At 36.5% G+C, this 25,409-nt stretch overlaps 2 protein-coding genes across 2 annotated transcripts in view; one reads left to right on the forward strand and one right to left on the reverse strand.

Moving 5' to 3' along the window:
* ASB3 (ankyrin repeat and SOCS box containing 3) overlaps positions 1 to 25,409 on the forward strand; it is a 104,355-nt gene that overhangs the window by 6,168 nt on the left and 72,778 nt on the right. The window contains 1 exon segment of the mRNA XM_027623015.2: positions 20,964 to 21,172. Coding sequence (XP_027478816.2) covers positions 20,977 to 21,172 — 196 coding nt within the window. The 5' untranslated portion in view covers positions 20,964 to 20,976.
* CHAC2 (ChaC glutathione specific gamma-glutamylcyclotransferase 2) lies at positions 6,825 to 16,937 on the reverse strand. The gene is made up of 2 exons (XM_027623020.2): positions 16,728 to 16,937; positions 6,825 to 8,829 (listed from the first exon to the last, which is right to left on the reverse strand). The coding sequence occupies exons 1-2, from the start codon at positions 16,860 to 16,862 to the stop codon at positions 8,446 to 8,448; spliced, it is 519 nt and encodes a 172-aa protein (XP_027478821.1). The 5' UTR covers positions 16,863 to 16,937; the 3' UTR covers positions 6,825 to 8,445.

A 25,409-nucleotide genomic window follows, 5' to 3' on the forward strand; every position in this document is an offset into this window, starting at 1 on the left:
AAGAAAGAAGACATAAGAGAACTGGGATGCACATTTTGGGAAAAATAAAGGAAAAGCTTTTGGCCTTCAGACATTCTTTTGGTTAAAATATAACACAAACACAGGTGACAGAATACAGCAAATACACAGGTGCACATGTCAATCTTGTATGTGTTTCTCTGGTGTACAACAATACATATGTTGTATTCTTGCCAAACCTAAAAAAATAATCAAATCCCAAGTGTGGCAACTTGTACAAGACCACTGGCCTGGACATTGAAAAAAGGACTAAGGAAAGGAGACTTTTTTTTTTTAAAAAGAAGATAGTGTTTTATTTTATTTTAAAGATTTTATTTATTTATTTGACGGAGAGAGACACAGCAAGAGAGGGAACACAAGCAGGGGGAGTGGGAGAGGGAGAAGCAGGCTTCCTGCGGAGCAGGGAGCCCGCAGGGAGCCCGATGCAGGGCTTGATCCCAGGACCCTGGGATCATGACCTGAGCTGAAGGCAGACACTTAACGACTGAGCCACCCAGGTGCCCCAAGAAAAGGAGACTCTTGTATAACCTAAGATGTATACTACTATTGCATCTTGGAAAAATGTCAATGATTTCAATTTTTACAATTTATTTACCTTTTTTCCCTTTCAGTGTTCAAAGTTCATGCCTTGCATTCGATTGTTGTCTTAAAGTGTCTTTTAAACTGCAACAATCCCCCTTTGCCATCTATTTTAAGGCTCACTGTTATTTTGTAGTACTACTAAGAAAGAAAGTAACTGCTGTCAGTTAAACTTATGACATGCCAGCGAGTGTGAGACTCCTCTCAATTTCAGAAGTCATAAAATGAGATAAATATATTAATGAACTATGGCAAATTGCCAAAGGCCATCACCCTGGTAAACAGTGGAACTGGATATCAGACTACAAGCAGTCTGGCTCCTGAACCCATTCTTTTGGCCACCACTCAATGCTGTCGTTTTGTTATCAATGAATTATTACATGTAAGCCTTTTTTTTTTTTTTGCATAATGCCTCATATATATTAAGTATGTAATATGTGTTAGCTTTTATTATCATTCTCACTACTTCTGCAATCTACTATTATCACATGTTTATAATATCTACATTCTGTGATTTTATTCTGGTCTTCTGTGTTCTGTTTATAGGTTGATTCTTAAATATTGAAAACCTATAAACTGTTTAAATATTTTAATTATGCAAGTACTATTCACTTTAAAGCCCGGAGTTGTAATTGAGACTGCAGAGAAGGTAGTGTAAGTGTATTACTCCTCTGCCACTTAAGGTGTCCTATTAGTTTCCTAATAATTCTGCTCTGTTTGCTAAAATGAATTAATTTTGTTCTTGAAGATACATTGAACTCTCAAACATCTTCTAATATATACTAGTTGCTTTCCAAGTCTGTAGCATATCTATATTCTGGGGTTTCTTTGTATCACTCTTCTGGGTCAAGACTACTGTTTTGTGTTATTCCATGTCCTCCTTTATCTCAGATTTTTTTCTCCACGTCGTTAGAGTATAACTAATTTCCAATAATATTTCCAGAAAGGATATAAAGCAGGTAATTTAATTTTCACAGGCCTCATATCTGAAAATGCACTTATAGTGCCTTCTCATTTAAATTGTTTGGGAATGTAATTCATAGTTCAAAATCATTTTGTTTTGCTCAAGACTTTGAAGACATTGTCCTTTTGCCTCCTAGCCTCTATAGAGTTTATCTGATGAGAAGCCTAATGCCAGTCTGGTTCTCTTTTTTCCAAAGTGATATGCTTTTTTATCTGGAAGATTTTATTAGACTTTTTTTCTTTATCATTGGTTTTATGATTTTATGAGAGTGTTTCTAGGTGTGGATACTTTCTCATGTATCCTTCATGGCAGTCCATGAGTTCTGTTTGTTCACTTCTGGGAGATTTTCTTCTATTATTTCTCTCTCCATTTTCTCTGTCCTACTTGATATTCCATTTAGAGAGATTCTTCCAAACTGAGAAAAAGGACAAAAAGAAAAAAAAATTAAGTAATATGGAGGATCAATCAATTCCAGTGTAGTTAAGATATGGTTATATTCGTTTCAGGTGTATTGCAGTTGCTCTTTTTTTTTTTTAAAAGATTTATTTATTTTAGGGAGAGAGCGTGTGTATGTGTATGAGTGGGAGGAGAGGCAGGGGGAGAGAGAGAGAATCTCAGTCGGACTCCCTGTTGAGTGCAGAGCCTGAAGCGGGGCTCAATCCCAAGACCCTGCGATCATGACCTGGGTGGAAACCAAGTCAGACGTTTAACTGACTGAGCCACCCAGGCACCCCTGAAGGTGCCCTTTTTTTAATGGAATCAGTGCCTTCATGAATTTCTTTTAGGATAGTACTTATAAATTTTGAACATTTATCTTCCGTTCCCAGAAATAGCTGTGTTTCCTTCAGGTCAGCTGTTAATTTTCATCCTTTTTTCTTGTGCTTTTGCTCTTCCTTAAAAAAAAAAAGAAATTAGTGATTCTTGAGCATGGTACCAATTGTTGGGCCTCACTTTAGGGTCCATGGATGAAATGTAGGAAAAGAACTGCGCCCTCCTATCCCTCCAGCCTATGTCCAAATAAGGAAGGTTTTGTTAGGGAGTATGAAGATGCTCTTTGCTTTCAGGGTAGATTGTTAAATTAAGAAAAACAAACATGTTTTAGCTAGAAACCGATATTGTTGCTGATAGACTTTCTATGTGTAAAGGAATGGGGTAAGAGTCTTAGGTTGGCTGTTCCATGCACATCTTTTAATCATCCTAATTTTATTTATTTATTTGTTTATTTATTTATTATTTTAAATCTTCCTATTTTTAATCCTACAGACCCCTCCAGCTTTCTCTTCTTGTTATTTCCAGGTTTGGTACTTCTCCAGGCTCTGCCGGCAGGAGTGTCTTCTCTGTGGGTGTAGCCTTCTTGTGGGGCTGTTCATATTTGTTTTAGACTGCAGTTTTTTCTGCACTGCCTAATCCCAAAATAATCCCATCTGTTTTCTCTCTTCTAGAATGGATGAATGCATTTTAGTGGAATTTTGGTAGAGAGTGGAGGAAAACGATTGTCCTTAGTTTGTCTTATACAGAGTAGATAATTCATAGATATTTGTTGAATAAATCAGTTAATGCTATTGAGAAAATGGGGCAAAGGATACTTTTGTTGAAATTTAAAAAATTATGACTGTAGGGTATGGGTAATTAAATGAATCCTTTTTCTTTTATCATACTTTTTTGTCCCTTTAATTTTCCCTGGTTTAGGAAAGAATCTCATTGAGGTTAAAACTTACCAGTGGAGGTACAAAATGAGAAAGCTGCCTTTTCTCACAATTTTTTTTTTCAATTAAGAGCCTTAATTCCATTTTGATCCTTTTTCGTGTTTAGCATAGTGCTTGGTATATTGTAAGTATTCAATAAATCATAGTTATTATTATGTTTAACTTAAACTCGTTTTGTGTCTCATTTTTATCATCTAAGAAAATGGGGATTAATATATGTATCAACAGAATAGATTTTGGTATATATAGTATTTGCTACATAAGGTTAATTTTTATTCTTTGATCCATGAGCAACTATTTATTTTTTTCCATGAGGCTTTCTCTGATCTTACTAGTTTGAATTAATAATTTGCTGTTCTGTATCCTGCTTGTATTTTTTTGTCACAGCCTTTATGCTAAGTAACATTGATTTGCTTGGTTGTATGTCTTTCCACCAAATGTACTCTTTTTATCTTGGTAGTCTTAGTGCATAGTTACTGCTTGACACATTATCACAAGTCCCTCATTTTTGCTGGGTCTTGATGAGGAGGATGGGGTGACTGGAGCATGGGGTGGGGTACATTAGTAGGAAGTGAAATGTGACAAATATGCTGACACCATATTATAAAAGTTGAATACTAGATTAAAGAATTTGAAATTTGTTTAGTATGCTGTGGGAGGCATTTTTGATTATTGACCAGATTAGTTCGATATTTTAGAAACATAATTCTCATTGCAGAGTAGAGAATGTATTAGAAAGAAGAAAAGAGATTGGAGGTAAGGAGAAGATGTAAGAAACTCTGACTCTTGCTATATCATAAGGTTCCCATTTTAAGTGAGAAATCTTCCAGCTTGTACTTGAAGGATAGGTCTCTTAATATTTCAAGCCACATCACAGATAGTCTCCAGTGCTTTCCTGCTAACTTTTCTTTGACTTGTTATTAAGAAATGTTATATAAAGGTTTTAGTAAAATAAAGTTTAAAATTTTGTGTATGTTGGGAAAATATTCATTTTCTCTAAAAGCTTGTAAATTGATGAGTATCTTAAACCTGTTTGTTGTATTTTCTGTTCTAACAATTGTTCAACATTTAATGTGTGTCGTGTAGGGAGGTAATGTGGGACAAAATTTTTCTCCTTGGAGAAAGAGATGAATTCTGTTTTTAGTATGCTAAATTTCAGGTGCTTGTGTAGCTCAATTGGAGATACCTTACATATAAAACATAGAGTCATAAAGAATTTGAGAAAGATTGGAAGTTTTCTCAATGAAGATGGTAATTGAAACCTAGGACTTGGTGAGTTTGTGTATTTGATAAAAAATCTAAGATGTAAATACAGTGAAATATTCTGCTTTTTTGGCTTTAGTGAAATGAGATGTTTGCTTACTAGTGTCTGGTGCATCAGAATTGTAAAGGATGAAACCGAGATCTTTGGGTTAAATCAGGGAAAGTGTCATTGGAGACCAGAGACTACACTGATTCCGTGAGTACAGCAAGAGCAAAGGTAGATTGGAAGGGCATTACGAGGAGTTGATAGAGAAGTAGAACACTGTAGTTAAAAAATTCTGTGAAGGATAGTAAAGTTGGAAGAATAAAAGAAATTCTAGGGGTAAGTGGTGGTTTTTCCAGTTACAGAATGTATGTATATATGTTGTCAAACTTTTTATAAAGACAAGAAGTTTTAGTACAATTAAATGAAACCACCAAGAGATTAGTGCTGAATATATGTTAGAGAAAGGGAAAATGAACCTTAAGAAGAATGAAAAAAACCCCTGAAATTCAATAAAGCTTATTTTTATCATATAATCTTGACATACAGAAGAATAATTTTAGTAGTTGTTGCTTGAGAAGTTAAAATTCTTTGAAAAGTAGCCACAGAGTTAAAAAAAATCATCCCACTAGTCTTTGAGTTTCTAATATATGCTTAGGGTGAATTTATTTTAAGGCTTTAGAAATGCATAAAAATATATTGTTGAGAGCTGAATAAATACATAGAAAATATAGTCACAGTATCTTTGGTGAGAAAAGATAAGCATAATTGGAATATTTGATATGTAGATTTTAACATGATGTGATGAGAGGGAATTTTAAGTGCATCCATCATTTGACTGACTTTGAAAGAATCAGGGATGGTAAATTATAGCAGTATGGTGCATTGATATGCACAACTGTTCCAAAGTTATGATTTAAAAGCTATGTATCCATGGAAAAGAGAAATCTAATATAATGGAACGAAATGTTGACTATAAAATGTTTGAAAAATTTCTAATAGACCAAATGTGGTTCTTAAATTATAGGCATGATTGTAATCATTATGAATCTCAAAGAGATGCTAAACCCATATACTCTGGATATATAATGTAAAGTAATACTAGGTAATATTATTACATCAGGTATTGCATAATGCTTTACATATATTAATATTAAAGGAGCACCTTCAAGATGTAAAATAATACACATTTCAGGTATTTTATTAGTAGAAAATGAAAAAAAATTCCTTTTTAAGATGAAATGCATATCCTGTAGACAGTGGCTAAATTTTTAAAGTCCTTCTTAAAGAAATGGGTCACATTCATACTTTCAGATATTTGGAGTTGACATCACAAACCTTTGTTTCCCTAACTGGTAGCCTTTTATCTATGGAGGTGCTATCTAGATGGTACTTACTGTTCATGGTAGATCAAAGAGTGACTATGTTTTCCTGGGAGTGGGAAAGGGAAACGTTAGTAGTGGCCTGCAGTAGGAGTGTAAAGACCTACTTTAAAAAAATCCACTCCATTAGAGATTTATATTAAAAGTTTCTTTTCTCAATACAGGGTTTACACTCATACCTTTTCCAAATTCCTAAAACTTGAAACTGAACTAGTAGTTGTACTCTGAGGAATGAGTCTTGAGTTTTGTGTGTGATTAGGGAGGAATGAGAGAAAATGCTTTCAAAGTGAGATCCAAGGACTGTAAAGAGAGACAGTTTTGTGAACAAAAATAAGTTAGGCTCTAGGTAACTTGGTACCTGTTATGATTCCTTCTAGCTGGGAGGCTTCAAACCCTAGCTTCTCTCTAATAATTAAAGTACTGTTTAACCTTCTCCATTTTAGCTCTGTTTCTCCCCATCCCAGTGAATATAAATATCCCCGTTTCTGGGCTCTTTGGAATATGCCCTCTTTATAAATGTTTATGGTACACCATATGTAATATGTCACATATTTTCTAGTCTGACTTGTAACTGAAAGCCTAGAAAGACATATAAATGGGGATCCCAAAGTTATCTCTTGCCCTTTATATTCTGTAACAATTATATATTAAATGGTAGAAGAATCACTTTGGGGCGTCCCAAACTCCTTTGGACTTAGGTTTGTTTGTAAAATGAAAGGCTGTATTTCTGAATTCACCTACATGATTCTGCGCTATAGAATGTGAATCTTGGATTGGCGCATTATATTTGTGGGAATTGATATACATCTATCAAAATTAACTCTAACATCCTTATGTAACAAGCTACATACTATTTCATTATACAAAACAATTAGTTTTGTTTACCTCCTGAAAAAAAGATGGTGGATGGTGAAGATGGTGAAGTTCAGGTGGGTTTTTAAATATACTGTAGAAAGGTCTTGTGTTTTAGAGTGAGAGAGACCTGGATTTCTGCTACTTAACATATGTGTGTAACTGTGCAAGGTACTATGGAAATAAGCTCAGAGAAGTTACCCAGAAAATGCTTCCATGTGTAAAGTGCCTAGCATATCTTTATGAGATACTCATTAATGAATGTTAACTCCTTTTCTTGTTTTACAGGACAAGTGAAATGCCTTCTGGAAAACTAATATTGAAAATGTTGGGAAATCATTTAAAATAGTTATATAGCTGAGGAAATTACCAAGTTAGGTGTTAATAAGAAAAATATGGAAAGGACTACTTTTCCTACTGTGTAGGATGACTTTGTTTAATGTGAAAATTTTCTGTATTAATACTAGTTATGCTGGGGTTTGAAGAGTTTTTATTAAGTTTCATAAATTTAATGTGACACTGAAATTCTTATGTTAAAGTGGGTTCCATAGTGTAATGGGCACTCTGGACTCTGAAATTCTTTTTATGTTAAAAGATTTGAGAGAGACTGTCCTATTGAGAAAGAAGGAACCTATAACACAGATTATCTTGATTAGAATTAAGTTCTACATGAGTTAATAATGCACATGTAACTTTCCTATTTGAGTAGCATCATCAACAGTACTAAGTGGATACCTTTGTTTTGGTGACAAGATATAAGAAGGAAAAAAAAGCCTGTGTAGCAAATGATTAGGTAATGCCACCTTAGTAGTTTAAAAAAAAAAAAACTACAATTCTAAAGGTCATTTCAAACACCAGACTTTCATTATATGTATGTTTCTGTTAATTTGTAATATCAGAAAGGCCATCTCTCTTTAAGTTTCAGTATAAGATTGATACAAAGTGACTGAATGGCATACTGCATTGTTAGTGGACATGATTCGTATAATGTAATTTGTGCCTTTTTAGCTGAATGAGTTTTTTTCCATGTAGTAAAATGCATTTATTCAAAAAAGGGGAGGTAGAGTACATTATAATTCCAAGGAAATTTTTATGTTAAAAATGCCAGTCTTTTTGACTTACATTGGAAAGGGTCTTATTTAATACCCGAACAAGGAAATTCACAATGAAGGTTGAAATCTTGTCTAATTACCATGTATTTCTAACTACACATTATTTTAAGTTTATATATTTTAAACCATGGTTACACAATTATCGTATAGGAATATATTGAAGATATTACCTTATTATATTTACTGGACTTTGGTTTAATTCTCTACAACTTCAAAATAGTTTTGTGATATGAAACAACAGAATTATTTTTACTCTGATAAAAACAAGCTCTGAACTGAGTCCTTCATTGTATTTTTCTAAAGAACTCACTTCTTATGAGCCAGTGTTCAATATCATATAGTTAGGAAACCATTATATTATTAAAACTTGAATTTTTTCTTTATATCCCAGTATTTTAAATATTTATGTTTCAGGATACATGAAATTAAACTGCGCATTTTGATCATATCTTGACTGCAACATTAAAAATAAATAAGACCTTCAAGTAAACATGTTTCCAAATCATATTGCCAGCGTGCATGAGGCTATAGCTTTTCTCTGAAGACTAAAAGCTCTGCTTGTTTGGAAAAGTCAGTGATTACGTCTTTATAAGCAATTGAGGTTCTGTTTTCCTTCTAAACGTTCCTTTACTAATTTTTCCAAAGAGAAAAGATGCTCGTCTGCATCTTCTGGCACAAGGTTCCTAATTGAATTTGCAAGTTCAAAAAGATATTCTGTATTTCTTCCACTTGGACCAGCTGCATTAAAAATTTGTTCAGCAATGTCTTCTAGAGGTGCAGGACCAAGATAATTAGGATTATCACATGTTCCTATGTATAGCAACACAGTGAATGGTTTTGTTGTAGGATCTTTTGGATAAAAAATGACTGTCGTGGTCCTGTAGCCTCCTTTTTCTCTGAAGTCAAGGTATGCTTTTACTTCTTCTTCCTTTCCTACTGGCAGTCTATAAGCAACACCCCAAACACAACCCTGTTGAAAAATGAATATACAATATTTAGTATTTACAGTGCTAAAATAGGTGAAGATATATTGTGCTCTAAGAAAGTATCTTGTATATTCTTAGAAGTCAGTATAGTTTTGGGGCACCTGGGTGGCTCAGTCAGTTAAGTTTGTCTGCCTTTGGCTCAAGTCCTGATCCTGGGATCGAGCCCGCATCTGGTTCCCTGCTTGGCGGGAAGCCTGCTTCTCCCTCTCCCACTCCCCCTGCTTGTGTTCCCTCTCTTGCTGTGTCTCTCTCTGTCAAATAAATAAAATCTTAAAAAAAAAAAGTCCGTGTAGTTTTGCATTACTTAAAGTGCACTGAGAGGTACCAGCTCAACAAAAGAGGTTGCCATTTAGTATTCTGAATGGAGTAACTTACAAAGGATATTTGAAAGTTCCTGCAGTGAAAAAATGAACAAATAAAATGAATTTGCGATGGCTTTAAGTAGTTGATTACTTTTTTACAGAGCTTTTAAAACACAGAACCCTTTCTGCAAACAAGGGAACACCTGATATGTAAAAAAGATAAGTGATGCTAGCTGAAGCAGGTTGGGGTATCAGAGCCCTCCCAACCAGCACCCAGCAGTTATATCCACTACAGCCCCTCAGGTAGGCTTCAGAGTGGCTACAACACTCCATGAAGCAGTTTGGAAACCACTGCCCTATACCATTAGTGAATGTTTATGGATTTAAAACTTAGAATTAAAAAAAAAAATTTTTTTTTTTAATTTGTCAGAGAGAGAGCACAAGTGGGGGAGCAGTAGAGGGAGAGGGAGAAGCAGGCTCCTCACTGAGCAAGGAGCCCAATGTGGGACTCGATCCCAGGACCCTGGGATCATGACCTGAGCTGAAGGCAGACACTTAATGACTGAGCCACCCAGGCGTCCCTAGAACTCTATTTTTAATGACCAAATAAACACCTGATATTTTGTTCAGTCCCACTAGTTAAAAGACATAATTTTTTAAAACTTAAACAATGATAAGTAACCTAGTGTGCAAAGAAATTATTCAGAATGAAGAATTTTAAAATGCTGATTTCCTCTATTGTTTAGTTTGTTTACAAAGTATCAGTAAAAACAGTATAGTTTGGCTGCAGAGGTTTTGTGTCTGTGTGTGTGTATGTATTAATAAAATATCTGTGATATAAGCAGGATTTACAGTTTGTAGTATAGATTCTCTAGTTTATTCACAACCTTTTATTATTAACTTTAAAGACTAAACTTTAGGTTGCTAAGTATCTTCTTGAGTGAATTCAACATTCTATAGAAACGAAGTGCTGTATATTAACTTTAATTAAGAGTTATGGTTACCAGTTTGAAACTTTTTTTTTTTTTTAAGTAGGCTCCATTCTCACAACTTGGGGCTTAAACTCAGGACCTTGAGATCAAGAGTCGCATGCTGTACCAACGGGGCTAGCCAGGCACCCTGAAGCCATTTTTATATATGCTTTTCCTAATGCAAATTATGAAAGCATTTCATTTCACTATTTCACCATTATCATCTGCTGTTGATAGCTGCTTATTCTTTGTATATCAAAGTTCTTTCCAAAGTTAAATCCTTAACTTCAAAATATAAAAGTTTGTATCTGTACATCAATGAAATGATTTAAAATATTTAAGAAAACAGAGGACTAAAAAAAAAAAAAAAGAAAACAGAGGACTATCAGGTAAATTTGTTTTCTAGTGCTCCAGATCTCTTTAAAAACCTATTGTGCTATTAATAAAATTAGGCAATTAGAAAGTGATAATTCCTGACTGGGATTTTTGCTGAGAATCGTAGACTCCTAGCAAATGTGAGGAGAATTTTAAGGGTTCCATTTGATTCTTAGTAGCAGTTTGGCTGTCTGAGGGCTGGCTCCATTAATTCTTAGTCAATAAACTGAATAAGAAAAGAAAAATGAAAAAAAAAAGAAAATGAGGGGCGCCTGGATGGCTCAGTCGTTAAGCGTCTGCCTTCAGCTCGGGTCATGATTCCAGGTCCTGGGATCGAGCCCCGCATCGGGCTCCCTGCTCGGCGGGAAGCCTGCTTCTCCCTCTCCCACTCCCACTGCTTGTATTCCCTCTCTCGCTGTGTCTCTCTCTATAGTATATATATAAATAAATAAAATCTTTAAAAAAAAAATGAGACTACATACCATTTGGTTTTATTTTGTTGTCTACCTTTCAGTCTGCATTCCAACTTTTCCCAACAGTTGAAAAGAAACACAACAAATACAGAGATGAATTCTAGACCTAGTATTCAAACTGACTGTGATGACTGTTGATAGAATTTCATTGATTATTAAAACTGAGAAACATCTCAACATTTTATATGATTAAAGACTATACAAAAAAGAATAATTATACCATACCCCAGGATCTTCAACAAGAGTCACAACTCTTCCAGGCTGTTTTAAAAAAAGTAAAAAAAAAAAAAAAAAAAAGTTTTTTTTTTCTGAATCAGTTTTTCAACTAACCGAGCATTAGCAATTTGTTGTTGACATGGAATACTTTAATTTCATTTGTTCATACTAAACACTTTCTTAGCACTTATTTTTTATGATAAATTTTCAAGTGGATTAACTAAGAAAATATACCTTATCTTTTCTAAAAGATTCCTTTCAATTTGTATATATTAGCTATATTGACTTAAAATTGATATATCAAAAAACACACCTGTGACTAAGGCTCATCTAAAATGAAAGGTAAAGGGAGAAGCAATTATAAATAAAAGTTCTGGTCAGATTCCTATAGTTTTGTTAGGGAACAAACATGTTCTTCCAGAGTGCTTTCCTCTAATAGGAAAGTGGTTCTCAAACTTTAGTGTAGATCAAAATTACCTGGAGGGTTGATAAACATATTACTTAGCCACAGTCCCAGAGTTTCTGATCCTGTAGGTCTGGAGCTCTCTGAGAATTTGCTTTTTTTTTTTTTAAGTACGCTTCCTATTTAGTGCGAAAGGCTATGTATCTATTGACATGTTAGCATCATTAGTGAGAATGCTGAATTGTAAGCATTTTAACATTTTTGTTTTAACATTTGTTTGCCCACTGTTCTAGCACATACTAATCATAAATCATTCATATATTTGTGTCATCTTCATTGCTGTTTCCTCTAGTCTGTCTATTTGTATAGACAATTTGTAACCATGGAAAACATGGGATTTTGGATTATGTTTCTTATTTAATTATATTTTCTTGTTAATCTCATACATTTTAATAATTGCATAATGTATCATCAGTGAGCTATAATATAAACATTTTTGTGTTGTTGGGCATTGAGATTTGACTTGTTTTCTATTTAAGAAAATGCTACAATGAGGATACATATATTGATGTAGGTATTACCATATTACTTTCAACTTTAGAGTGAATTAGGAGCTATTTACTGAATACCTACCTATGTTGTAGAGAAAATAAAACCTTGATTCTTGCTTTCAAGAGCTTATATTGTAATTCTGGAACATGAACTTAACATGTGAAATAGAAGAACACTTAAGGGCTAAGATGTACTGTATAAGTGCAGTAAGAATTCTGAGTCTTGGTGGTCATAAAGAAAGACAAAATTCTGGCAAAAGGGCATAATTCACAAGAGTGGACCTCTAGTGTGGACCTAGAGGCAAGACTACAGGCTAAGTGTCTGACTTTAGCAGTTGGCCCCAACATATAAAGGAGATGATCCAGAAAGATAACTGGAGAAACAGGATAGTCAGATTTGAAAAGCCAGAGTGGAGGTGAAGCTAGGGGACAATGGAACATAAGAAGCCAATGAAATTTGGGAGAAATAGGAGCTACTGTAGCACTTGAGAAATGGATGACTCGTATGATAAAAGAAGTGAATGGGGAAGATCCGAGTGGTAAAGTATATAGTATGCAAGTTAGAGTGGGAAGGAAGTAGACTTTTGAGTAAGAAATGTTAGTGGTCCAGGTGACAAGTTCTGTACTCGCCTTTTCCTTGTTTCCCCTTATATCCAGCCCAGTCATCAATTCTTGGTAGCTCTGTCTTTTGATTCTTCTGTATCTGGTTCCTCTGCATCCTTCAGTGCCTTCCTTAGGGACCTCACTGCCTCCCTCTAGTTTTGTTTACCTCTAGTTTGTTCACTTCTTGGCTATGGAATGACTTTCTAGTGCAAACATTGGGCCACTCACTCCTGTGCTTTGAATTTTTCAGGGTTATAGTATTCTACAGGATAAAATAAAAATTCCTCAGCATGACTTTACTACAAACCTCATTTCTTACCACTTTCCCCCTCAAGCTGTACTGATTTATTTGTAACTTTTACAAACATTCATATCTTTGTATATACCAGTACTCAGTGTGGAATGCCCTTCCTTTTATATCTGTGGGATATCCTCCTGCCATTCCGTCCATAAAGGCTTGGTGACTCCCCGGGCAACTCTGTAGCAGCTCCTTCTAAACTCTCATTTCTCCTTTTATTCACTTCGCTGTGGTACTTGTCAGGTATTGTTGTTTGCATAGGTGTCTCCTACTTGTATATGTAAGTGGTCAGTAGTAATTGTTGAAAGAGGGAAGTCCTGGACTTTAGGTGGTGGCAGTTGAAACAGAAAACATAAGGAATCGTTTTAAGGGGAAATAAACAGACTCCCTTTGATTGCCTATAGATGATACAGACATGGACTTTTGGCACTACTGATAAATTTACTTGGAAATATTTTCTTTTGTAAAGATTTATTTATTTTAGAGAGAGAGCAAGAGTGGGGCAGAGGGAGAGGGAGAATCTCAAGCAGAGTCCCTGCTGAGCGGGGAGCTGGCATGCTGAACTCGCAACCCTGAGGTCATGACCTGAGCTCTAATCAAGAGTCGGATACTCAACCAACTGAGTCACCCAGCACCCCTTGGAAATATTTTCTAAAACTTAAACTTTTTGTCCCTAAAATAAATGTTATTGAGAAACAGTGTACATTTGTAAATCACATGAAAGCTTTTTTAGGGTACTGAAACTAAAGAAGGGGTCTTTGAAGCTGAATAGTATTGGAGGATATCGTGAAATATGGGCCATTATGGGTGCTTTGAGTAATGAGTAATTTTTCTAGATCTAGAACAGTTAGAGATTTAGTAAATGTTCATGATTATCTCTTGTGTTAAAATGTTTCTTTTTGAAGTTGAAATATATTCTCTGTGCTGTGAAAACAATGTTCACATTTAAATGAATCCTTAATTTGGTGAGATGCTGCTAGCTTTGTTATATATAAATGAGATGCTTAATAAAATTTAGGAAGAAATTAAAGTTTAATGAAGCTAAAAAGAAAGCATAATTGAATAAAGCAAGTAGGTTTGGTATTTTTCCACAAATGTCACATTGCAGTGTGTGGAAATGAGCCTAACATTTGTTTAATAATACCACATTTCATATGTAATGATGACTAATTTAGTAGGAGCATATGCTGCTGTAAAAAACATAGTCCTATAAAATATCCATGTCATTCTTCTAATTTGCTGGATATCTCTGTAGCCTTTTGTATTCTTGTTTGACAGTTAAGATTTATATAAAGCTGGTGATCTACTATAAAAAAATGTTAAGTAAATAATGTTCTTTCCATTTTTGTTTTCTTAGATTTTATTTATTTGACAGAGAGAGACAGAGCAGGAGAAGGAACACAAGCAGGGGGAGTGGGAGAGGGAGAAGCAGGCTACCCGCTGAGCAGAGAGCCCTATGTGGGGCTCGATCCCAGGACCCAGAGATCATGACCTGAGCCAAAGGCAGATGCCCAATGACTGAGCCACAACAGAACAGTATACTTAGAAAACGTTTGTTACTTAGACTTTCCTTTAATTTGCTAGGATGGATCCTTTAAATAAAAGTAGGTGTAAAACTATTAGCCATTGCAGTCTCCCTGGCTCCTACCTTACCTGCCCTATATTTTAGTAAATAGAAGTAAAAAAATACTGGCTTTTATAGCTCCTTTCTTCTTTTAAAGAATCATGGCTGTTGCATTTACTCGACAACTTCTTATTGTTCTAGTCCAACAGTGTACATATCTCAATGTGCTATATAACAAACACATCATACATTTTGATTGAAACTAGAGTATAGGGGCACCTGGGTGGCTCAGCATCTGCCTTCGGCTCAGGTCATGATCCCAGGGTCTTGAGATCAAGCCCCATGTCGGGTCTGTTTCTCCCTCTCCCTCTGACCCCTGCTGGTGCTCTCTCTCTCTCTCAAATAAATAATCAAAATCGTAAACCCCAAAAACCTAGAGTAGTAAAATATGCTATTAAAACCATATTTATGGGGCTCCAGGGTGGCTCAGTCAGTTAAGCGTAAGACTCTTGATTTTGGCTCAGGTCATGATCTCAGGGTGGTGAGCTCAAGCCCGTCATCAGGCTCTGTGCTGGACATGTAGTCTGCATGCACGAGGCTCTCTCCCTCTCCCTCTGCCCCTACCCACGCCCCCCCATTCGTGTGCAGATGCTCTTTCTCTCTCTAAAAACAAAACAAAATAAACAAAAAACAAAATCATATTTGTAAGCATTTAACACTTAAATGGTTATTAAAATTTGGAGGCTGGGTTAAGGCTTTTCTCTTAATAGAAATTTTAATTGTTCATATCTGACAACTCAAAAGGCATTTTACTTCACTTAGTTTTATTAACAAGTTTCATTTTACTCAATTCTTTAAAGTCTTAAATATTGTTTTATAACTTTTTTTTTTAAAAGAGGATTTTATTTTTAAGTAATCTCTACATCCATTGTGGGGCTCAAGTTTACAACCGCAAAATCAAGACTTGCATGCTCTACCGGTTGAGCCAGCCAGGTGCCCGTTTTATAGTATTCTTGAAGAAATTTTTGCCATTAAGTTTCTGTTGGTTTACCAATGTGCATTTCCCCTACTTTCCTGTTTTCAAGTCATCTGCCTACCTTAAAGCCAGATTCTAGCATTTTAAATATTGTGTTTTGGGGCCAATATTAATTTCTTTTTAAAAAACAGTAATCAAGCTCATATAACTCTGAGTACTTTAAAGAACATATAAACAATAAAAAATTTTGTACCCTTCCAAAAGTTAGGAGATTAACTAAAACACGTATTTATGGTATCCGAATTGTTACCCAAAACTTAGTCTTCTTTGTGGATTGGTTGTTTTGAAGCCAATACAAGGCTGATTTGCATAAGCAGTGAGCTGCTACTAGTTCTCTGTACACATATTTTGGGATGAATGTCTTTGTATGACTGAAAAATGGATCAAAGAACTTCCATTTCACATTCATAATTTAGAGGAGAAAGAGGAGAAACATGGGGAAATATTAAAATAATGTTGGATACAGTAATGGGTACTGTGTTACTCAAGTAACAAACCAGGAACTCATTTAACTTTGCCGGTACCTGACAACCGAAGTAAGTGATCAAAGTAAGCTCCTTAATAACCGGAGATAATTTTGGAAAATAGTTCTTCTTTGACCTTAGGTGTCATAAAATAAAACCTTTGGCAGGATACAAAAAACCTCAGAAATAACATGCTCGTTTAAACTGAAACCAATGAAAGTCTGCCAGAATGCAGAAATGCCAACAATTTTAACTGATAAAAAGTTGAATGTGCAAGTTGATTTTGGTATTTCAACTCCGTGGTGACACGAAGATTGATCTTCCCGCCTGTTTTTTTTTTTTTTTTTTTTGGCAGAGGTTGCCAAGAGATGGGGCCCCCTCCCAGCACGTCAGCCTTGTGCGAGCTTGTGTGCTTGTGTCCACGTTTTTTGTTTCCTCAAGAAACTAACCACCCGCATCTCAAGTGGCTTCGGAAGGAGTGCCCTTGGTTTGGGAGAGAGGTAGGGGGCAGGTGGCCGAGGAAACTACACCCTCAGAAACGTTGGGGTGTAGGTCCAGCAAAGCTGGGGTAGGAGTTGGGGAGCGACGCTCCGAGGGCAGTAAGGGTTGGGGGACTGGCGCCTCACCTTGCCGGGGACCCCGCGATGGTCGGTGCTTCCCTGCCAGAAGCGCCTTTTGTAGCCTGTGATGTATCCGACCATCTTGTCCTGATAAGGGAAGTCCACCTTCCAGATCAGGGACCCATAACCAAAAACCCACATCCTTCCCTTGCTCCTCCGCTGCGGCGGCGGTCGACTCTCAGCTTTGGTCTCTACCTTGCCGGCACCAGTGGGGATTGCAGCTTTCCCGACGCAAGTTAACTGGCTGGGCGGGCGCAGGCGCAGTGGCCACACTGCCGGCTCGGGGACGCAAAGCACACTGGGACACGTAGTTCGAGGATCGTCTTCCGACTCGGTCAGCGTTATTTTATTTCGTTGCTTAGGGTATCAAGGATTGACTTTCCGTATGCTAAGCAGTGTGATTCTTTCGTAGTCTCTGCAACGCAACCTAACCGTCTGGGGCGTGTATGCAGAGGACTACAATACCCACAATCCTTTCCTGGGATTTGGGGCTCTGAGGTTGGAACTGTCGGCTTCTTTCGAGCGGGTACAAGGAGAAGCGAAGCCCCTGGAGTCGCTGCTGCTGGTATAGTCTAGATACCGGCAAGAGATGTACCGGCACTGCGTTTGGCACGTAGGAAGACATTTTGTTCTTTGAAAAGTGGGTTTCTGCCAATTTAACAGCCGCCAGAGGAGCGCAAGCTGTGAATGCCGTATTTGGCTTTACACTTGAAAAACGGAAACAAAACAAAACAAAACAAAAAACCAAAAAACTTCTGTATGTCTGCCTTTCACATAAAGCAGAAAGTTTACCACAGAACTTTTACGTCTGCGAAAGAGCTATTGTTTCAACTCATTTAAATTTTACGCGCAAAACGACCTTATTCATCTTTAGTATTCTCAGCAGCTCACTCAGAAAAGGGTAAGCAAAGGTTCTTACCTCATGCACAGGCTTTAGAAACGATATATGGAACCTGAAATTGTATACAGAATTTGGGGTCTGTGTGCTTTCAAGGGGAGAAGCTTCATAGCTTTCATGAGTTTCTCCAACAGGTCAAGATTCTAAAAAATGTTAAGATCTGCTGGTTAGAACTACTGCTCCAAAATACTTTTTAGGAAACTCACTTGGACCAGCGCGGCTGTGTTTCTGTGTGTAAAAAGAGAAGCTTTAGCAAATTCTTGCTTTAGCTACACAAAAGAATTTTAAAACACCCAGATTCAAAGAGTATTATTTGAACTCTTAAGAAATCAGCAGGAAACTGCTACAAAGAAAAATTTAGTTTAAGAATCACTAGGTCTTTTCATATATTACCCAAGTTTAAGTTTCACATTGCTTGGGATGGTTGGTTTCCACCAACTTCGAACTTTTTCGAAAAATTTCAAACAAAGAATTTTTTAGAAGTATAGTAATCACTCATATACTCTACATGGCTCCAATAATTGACATTTTGCCTGTTACTTTATTTTTTTCTCTTTGTATACTTTTTAATCTAAAACATTTGAAGTAAGTTGCATGTGTTACTTTTCCCTGCTAAATACTTAAATAAGGACTCTCTCCTAATAACCACGATACCATTATCACATCTGAGAAAATTAACAAAATTACATCATCAAATATCTGTTACATATTCAAATTTCCTTATTGTCTCACAATTGCTTTTTGTAGCTGATATTTTGATACTTTTTTCACCATCCAGGATCCATTTAAGGTTTATACATCACATACGGTTTTTGACCTTGTACTCATTTAGTCAAGAACATGCGAAGGTTTTTATAAAAGGAGATCTTGCATACAGTTTATGGGTGTTAACTAGTTGGTATTAAGGGTTGAGAGGAATGATTCTGCTATGATAGTGCATTTCTTTTGGCTTCTCCTTCCCTTAAGAAGCCCAAAGATGTTACCCAGTTCTGATGTTTTTTTTTTTAATCTAGATCTGTTAATCTAGATCCGTTAACATTATTTGTAACTGTGAGAAAAGCAGTAAAATTTGGAAAGGGATTCATACATGTTTTTACTCGAATGCTCTTTTTTGGAGGGGTATTTTTATGTGTGTGTTTGTGTTTTTCCTACATAGAAACAATTTTTTTCTTGTATTAAGATGAATATGCCATAAATTGCCTTAAATGTATGGTCTCTTCTTTTTTGTGAAACTTGGATATAATGGCCTTAGCTGGAAATTAGTATCTTTCAACAAAGTGTAGCCTAACATTCAAGGTTCTCCACAGTTTGGCCTTCAGCTGCTTCTGTAAGTTCCTTTTCTTCCTGTTCTTTGTTTCGCTAATTCTCCTTCAAAAGTGAACTAACTGTTTTCCTTATTCACTGTCCCTTATTCACCCTTGATTGTTCATTTACCTAGTGTTGGTTGTGTTGCTCCTTCTGCCTACGAATGCTCTTCTGCCCCTTTTCTCATTGTCAGATTCTTCCTGTACTTTAGGGCTCAGCTCACATCCCTCACAAGGTGAAATAGTTTCTCCCTTCTTTGACTACCCAGGGCTCTTTATCTGTACTTCTCTTGGAGCACTTTCTTCCTTTCTTTTGAATAACATGTTATTTATCATTTCAATGAGACTGTATATAAGTCTGTGTCATCTTTATATCCTCCACATTACTGATGAGCTAGTTGGTACACAGTAAATAACCGTCAACTGCATAATTAAATATTCTGTAATAAATATTTTCACTTTCCTAGTAAGGGACCATTTGATCCAATCAGATTAATCCATAGCTACTGTTAGCTGTTTGGCGCACTATAGAATCAACTTCTGCAGTTATAGCTTTATATTTAAATGTGACCATGGGGGTGCCTGGGTGGCTCAGTTGGTTAAGTGGCTGCCTTCGGCTCAGGTCATGATCCTGGGGTCCTGGGATCGAGCCCCATGTCCGGCTCCCTGCTCAGAGGAGAGCCTCCCTCTCCCTCTCCCTCTGCCTGCCACTCTGCCTACTTGTGCTTTCTCTCTCTCTGTCAAATAAATAAATAAAATCTTAAAAAAAAAAAGGTGATCATGGATAAATTTAAATTTCCTATAGGAAATGCTGTGTGCTTTCTTTTAACTTCGCCTTTTAAAGATTTTATTTATTTATTTGACAGAGAGAGAAAGAGAGAGCAAACACAAGCCGGTGGGGAGGCAGCAGAGGGAGAAGGAGAACAGGCTCCCCACCAAGCAGGGAGCCTGACTTGGGGCTTAATCCCAGGAGCCCCAGATCATGACCTGAGCCAAACAAAGGCAGACGCTCAACCGACTGAGCCCCCCAGGCGCCCTTTCTTTTAAACCTTCATTTTCTGGATAAATTATTTAGGATGTGGTTCTAGAAAGTTTTTCACCTGTATTGGACTAGACATGTTGGCATTTCCTGAACCACCTCCTAAAATCCTTAGAAAAACTAAGGGAGGCTGGGCTAGGAGTATTACTGAGAGGGATTGCCCCTTGGGAGGAAACTCTTCCCCTGAGAATCCTGACCCTTAGCCTCATAGTGTGATTAACAAGAAACTGTCTTTGTGAGAATCATATACTGAGAGCTATACTGGGGGAACATGGAATGAACTTTGGAGGGAGATGATGAGGAAGAGGCACTAATGCTGTCAAGAACTTTCTCTGCTGGTATAGGAAAGGTGGACTCATCTTTTTATGATGCTCTTGTTCGTTTCAGTATATTCAGTATATTCCATCAGTGGGACTGTTTCATCAAGGAAAGAGAACATGAATGTGTAGCCCCTTTTGGAAAGGACCAGGAGAAAAACTACAATTTTTACTTATCTGTTTTTTTCCTTTGTTCATTCCTTTTCTAGCTTTTTTGGGTTTAGCTTTTTCCTGGAGAGGACTACAAATTAATTCTTGAGGCTGAGCATTGCTGTTAGTTAAATGGCCATCTCTATGTAATAAGAGTACACATTTGGGATTAACTGGAGGTGTTTAGCTCCTTCATCCACAGAGTTCCAGTGAATGCACTTTGGTGGCTATGAACAGGAGCGGAAGCCTACAGGAAGGAGCTGCTCAGACATTTCCAGAAGTGGAATGATAGAACACTTAAAACTCTCTTAATATCTTTAATAAGAGCATTCCAAGGAATCCGAATTCCCCAGAGACATTTCCTGGTTTAGAGTCTAGCAGAAGCTGTGGCATGACAGGTTGCTTGCTCCACGTCAGGCTTTTCCTCAGCAGTCGTGTGACAGATGCAGGACAGACCTGCTTCTATCTGCTAATCTCTAGGAGTGCAGCGTTGTTTTATTGTCTATAGTGTTTTCTTTCTGCCTTGTTTTGTAGACTGGTCAAAAGAATGGATTTTACAGAGGCTTACTCTGACACATGCTCCACGGTTGGACTTGCTGCCAGGGAAGGCAATGTTAAAGTCTTAAGAAAACTGCTCAAAAAGGGACGTAGCGTTGATGTTGCTGATAACAGGGGATGGATGCCAATTCATGAAGCAGCTTATCACAACTCTGTAGAATGTTTACGGATGTTAATTCATGCAGGTAAAGTAAATTCAAGGTATGGGAGGCTGGGCCTACAAGCTGGATTAATAAAACATAAGCAAATGGTAATATATGATATATTAATGGTAGTATTTGTTTTCCTTTTCTATAACCATAAAAGAATTGCCTATGCATTATAAGAATGGTAAGATTGCCTGCCTTGGGTTATATAAGTATGGTGTTTCAGCTGGACATCTATAAATGTCGTCCTTGATATGTAACTTGCTGTGCCTGGCCCATTTTTACTGTCTGAGCTCTTTTAATTAAGCATTTGGTAGTTACTAGTCATGTTTATTTCTTCTTCCTTTTCCAAACAAAAGGAACAATGTTACTGGAATTGAGGGTGTGAGTGCTTTGGTTGAATTAGTCTTTTTTTTTTTTTTTAATACTTTTCAGTTTTGTTAATTTCAGGAATCTTTCCAATTACTTTTTTTTTTTTTTTAATCTGAGATCGCAGTAGAGAATAGGATAGACAAGGTCCCTGCCTTAATGGTGCTTAAATTCCTGTCAGGGGAGACAGACAATGCCTAAATATTTAAACAAGATAATTTCGAAATGTAAAAGTGTTGTGGAGAGAATAAAAGAGTAATGGGACAGAGATTAGCCATGTGCTATTGTGCATCTCTTTCCAATTCTGTATTCAGTTGACTTCATGCTTGTAACCTGAGATCAGTCAAGTGGGAATATTTACATGGGCAGAAATCAGCCAGTACTATAACCAAAGCTATAAATTTGGGCTTTTTTTTTTTTTTTTTCCCTTTCTGAGAGCCAGTGATACATTTGTCAGCTCGCTATTGAGAAAAGGACGAGAGACTAAATGAGAGATTGTGACAGGAGATGGTGGGCCGGAGTGAGGGGGATATTAGTGAGTGAGCACTGCTTTTTAACATTGTACTAGATCCTTGATTTATATTATTTAATATGTACCAAACTGCTCTTGAGGCATTGTTATCTCCATTTTATTGGTGAGAAGTTTACCAAGACTCAGAGAACTTGACTTGTCCAAAGATTATATAATAAACTAGAACCCATTTCTCTCCGTAAAGCTCACTTTTTTTCACTATAGCATGCTTCCAACATTTAATCAAAGTAAACATTTTTAGCATTTAGTTAATTTAAACTGAGGTTGAATATAACACTCTGCTTTAACACTGAGTGAACCATTTATATTTCATTGATCATGGGAATTCTGATTCTTCCCTGTGTACTTGTCATCACAGGTATAGCTACTCAAAATTTAGACTTCTGGTACCATAGTTCATCAGAATTACTATCTCATGGCTTCATGAATGGGAAAGGAAATTATCCTTCCTTTTTTTCGCATGGATTTTTATTTGTTTTGTTTTAAGGAATGAGGGATGGCAAGGCTAAATTCCCCCAATCATAATACAGAAAGTTCATTACGTCTGCTAAGCACATGTTCTAGAGTCTGTTATAGTTGACTCTAAAGAGATATTAGAAAAATAGACTTTATGCCTTAGATTTTAAAAACTTGATATGTGTTTTTAGAATTTGAAGTTAATTCTATAGCTTGAGTTCCCTATCTCTAGTGATAAAGGCATAAATTTAGATATTCTTTTCTAGTCAAAAAGGTCATTCCCAATGTTATTTCTCCCCACACCAGAATAATATTGTTTATGTTATGTTTATGTTTATGTTAGTTTTTTTCCTATAGCTGCAGAATAAACTTGGGCATGCTTTTGACTAAATGTGTTTGAATTGGCTATTCAAGTCATCTATGTTTTCTGTTAGAAATTTTAAGTATCACCTTCATTTTTTTTTTAATTTTTATTTATTTGAGAGAGATAAAATGAGAGATAGCACGAGAGGGAAGAGGGTCAGAGGGAGAAGCAGACTCCTTGCCGAGCAGGGAGCCCGATGTGGGGCTCGATCCCAGGACCCTGAGATCACGACCTGAGCCGAAGGCAGATGGCCAACCGACTGAGCCACCCAGGTGCCCCTGAGGATGTATTTTAAAATAATGATGAAATACAAGGGTTTTTAGTCTTGAGGAGTAAAGTAAGGTCTCTTCTGCTTGTTGGTGACAGTGGCATCTTTATATCTGTACCAGTTAACTCGGTATTATGAGTTAATCTTAAAAGTTTCCAAACGAAGTTTGACATTTCTGTTATTCTTTATACTTGCTATACCTGTGTTTTATTTAATTCATAATTCTCTTGTCCTTTATAGCTCTGCTGGTATACATAAAAGTGTCTTTCATTATATAATTTCTATCTTCTTGAACTTCATTTAATATTAGTGAACTGCCAGAGATTCTTAAAATATACCTTCTATTAGTATACTAAAGTTAATGAAAGTGCTCAGGCCTACACAAAAAGAATGGAAGTATCTTAGATATTTAGAAAAGTTTTGCTTTACTGTTGCTTCAGTTTAGATCCAGAATCTAGCCTAAGAATCATACATGGTCTTCTCATCCATGTTGGAGAAGAGCATTTAATTGCGGTATGGATTACTTGGAAATTTAATATGCATATATATTTTTTTCACTTTAACTTTCTATTTGAAGTATTAATATAAATAACAGTTTTGCTTGTCTTCTTTCCTGTATTGGAAGTTTATGTAATAGGTACTGAGAGTTCATGCATCTTTTCATCTTGGAGGACAATAACGATCTTCAGTGGCAGTTAATCATGCCATTCAGTATTAAACCACTTACTAACTAAAGGTCACTTAAAATCTTATAATTGTAGCATATCACCAACAAATATTTTTATTTGGCAAATATATGAACTAATTCATAGTACTTTTTGTTAGTTCATGTTAAGGAAATACTGTGCTGTCATACTGGGCATGATAACAGATGTTGAAGATCGTTAGGTAAATAACAGTGTAGCAGTGATTAAGAGTTGTGTTCAGATGGACCTGGGTTCTGCTGATTCTGCCACTTTATTGGTGTGGTCTTGGACAGGTCTTTTAACCTCTTGGTTCTTCTGTTTCTTCTTCTATAAGATTAGAAATATTCTAACATTCCAGGGGTGCCTGGGTGGCTCAGTCTTTTAAGCGTCTGTCTTTGGCTTAGGTCATGATCCTAGGGTCCTGGGATCTAGCCCCGTGTTGGGCTCCCTGCTCAGCGGGGAGTCTGCTTCTCCTTCTGCCCCTCACCACTCCTGTTCACTCTTTCAAATAAATAAATAAAATCTTCAAAAAAAAAATATTCTAACATTCCAGCTCAGGCCAGAAACTGGTCCATCCTTAATTACTTCCTTTTTCTTATATCCCTCACCCAATCAGCAAATCTTTATGTGTGTATATGTGTATATATGTGTGTGTGTGTTTCTATGTGAATACGCGTACATATATTCACATCACTTCTTACTACCTCAGAACCACTAAAATGTTAGTCTGAGCCACATATCTCTTAACCTGGATTGCTGTAATAGCATCCTAACAAATCTGTTTCTGCTCTTGCTTCTTCCCCATCCTACCACAATCTGGTTGTAGTGTATCAGAACCTTTTACAATATGTCAGACTGATGTCTTTCTGTTTTGCTGAGAACTCTGCAATTGCTGAGAACTCTGCAATAGCTTCACATTTCATTCTGAGTAAAAGAACTGTTACAAAGTCTTTCATAGTATAGAAATAATATGTTTAATCATTCTTCTGTTGATGGGCATCTTGTTTCGTAAAGTTTTGCTATTATAGGTAGTGCTCCAGTTAACATCCTTATAACTTTGTGCACATGGGTGTGTATTTCTATAGGATGGAGTTTTAGAAGTGAAGTTGCTGGTGCAAGAAATATACAGGGGTGCCTGGGTGGCTCTGTGGGTTAAGCGTCTGACTCTTGGTTTTGGCTCAGGTCCTGATCTTGCAGCTGTGGGATTGAGCCCCGAGTTGGGCTCTGGGTCATCACAGAGTCTGTTTCACCTTCTCTCTCCCTCTCCTTCACACTCTCTCTCTCAAATAAATAAATAAAATATTTAAAAAAAGGAAATATGCCTTTCTCTGATTGACTTATTTTGCTCAGCATAATATGTGCTATGGTGAGCGCTGTGAATTATGTAAGACTGTTGAATCACAGACCTGTACCTCTGAAACAAATAATACATTATATGTTAAAAAAAAAAAAAAGATAGCAGAAAGGGAAAAATGAAGGGGGGGAAATTGGAGAGGGAGAATGAACCATGAGAGACTACGGACTCAGAAAAACAAACTGAGGGTTCTAGAGGGGAGGCGGGTGGGGAGATGGGTTAGCCTGGTGATGGGTATTAAAGAGGG

Source organism: Zalophus californianus, chromosome 8 (assembly GCF_009762305.2).
Source record: "Zalophus californianus isolate mZalCal1 chromosome 8, mZalCal1.pri.v2, whole genome shotgun sequence".
NCBI lineage: Eukaryota > Metazoa > Chordata > Mammalia > Carnivora > Otariidae > Zalophus > Zalophus californianus.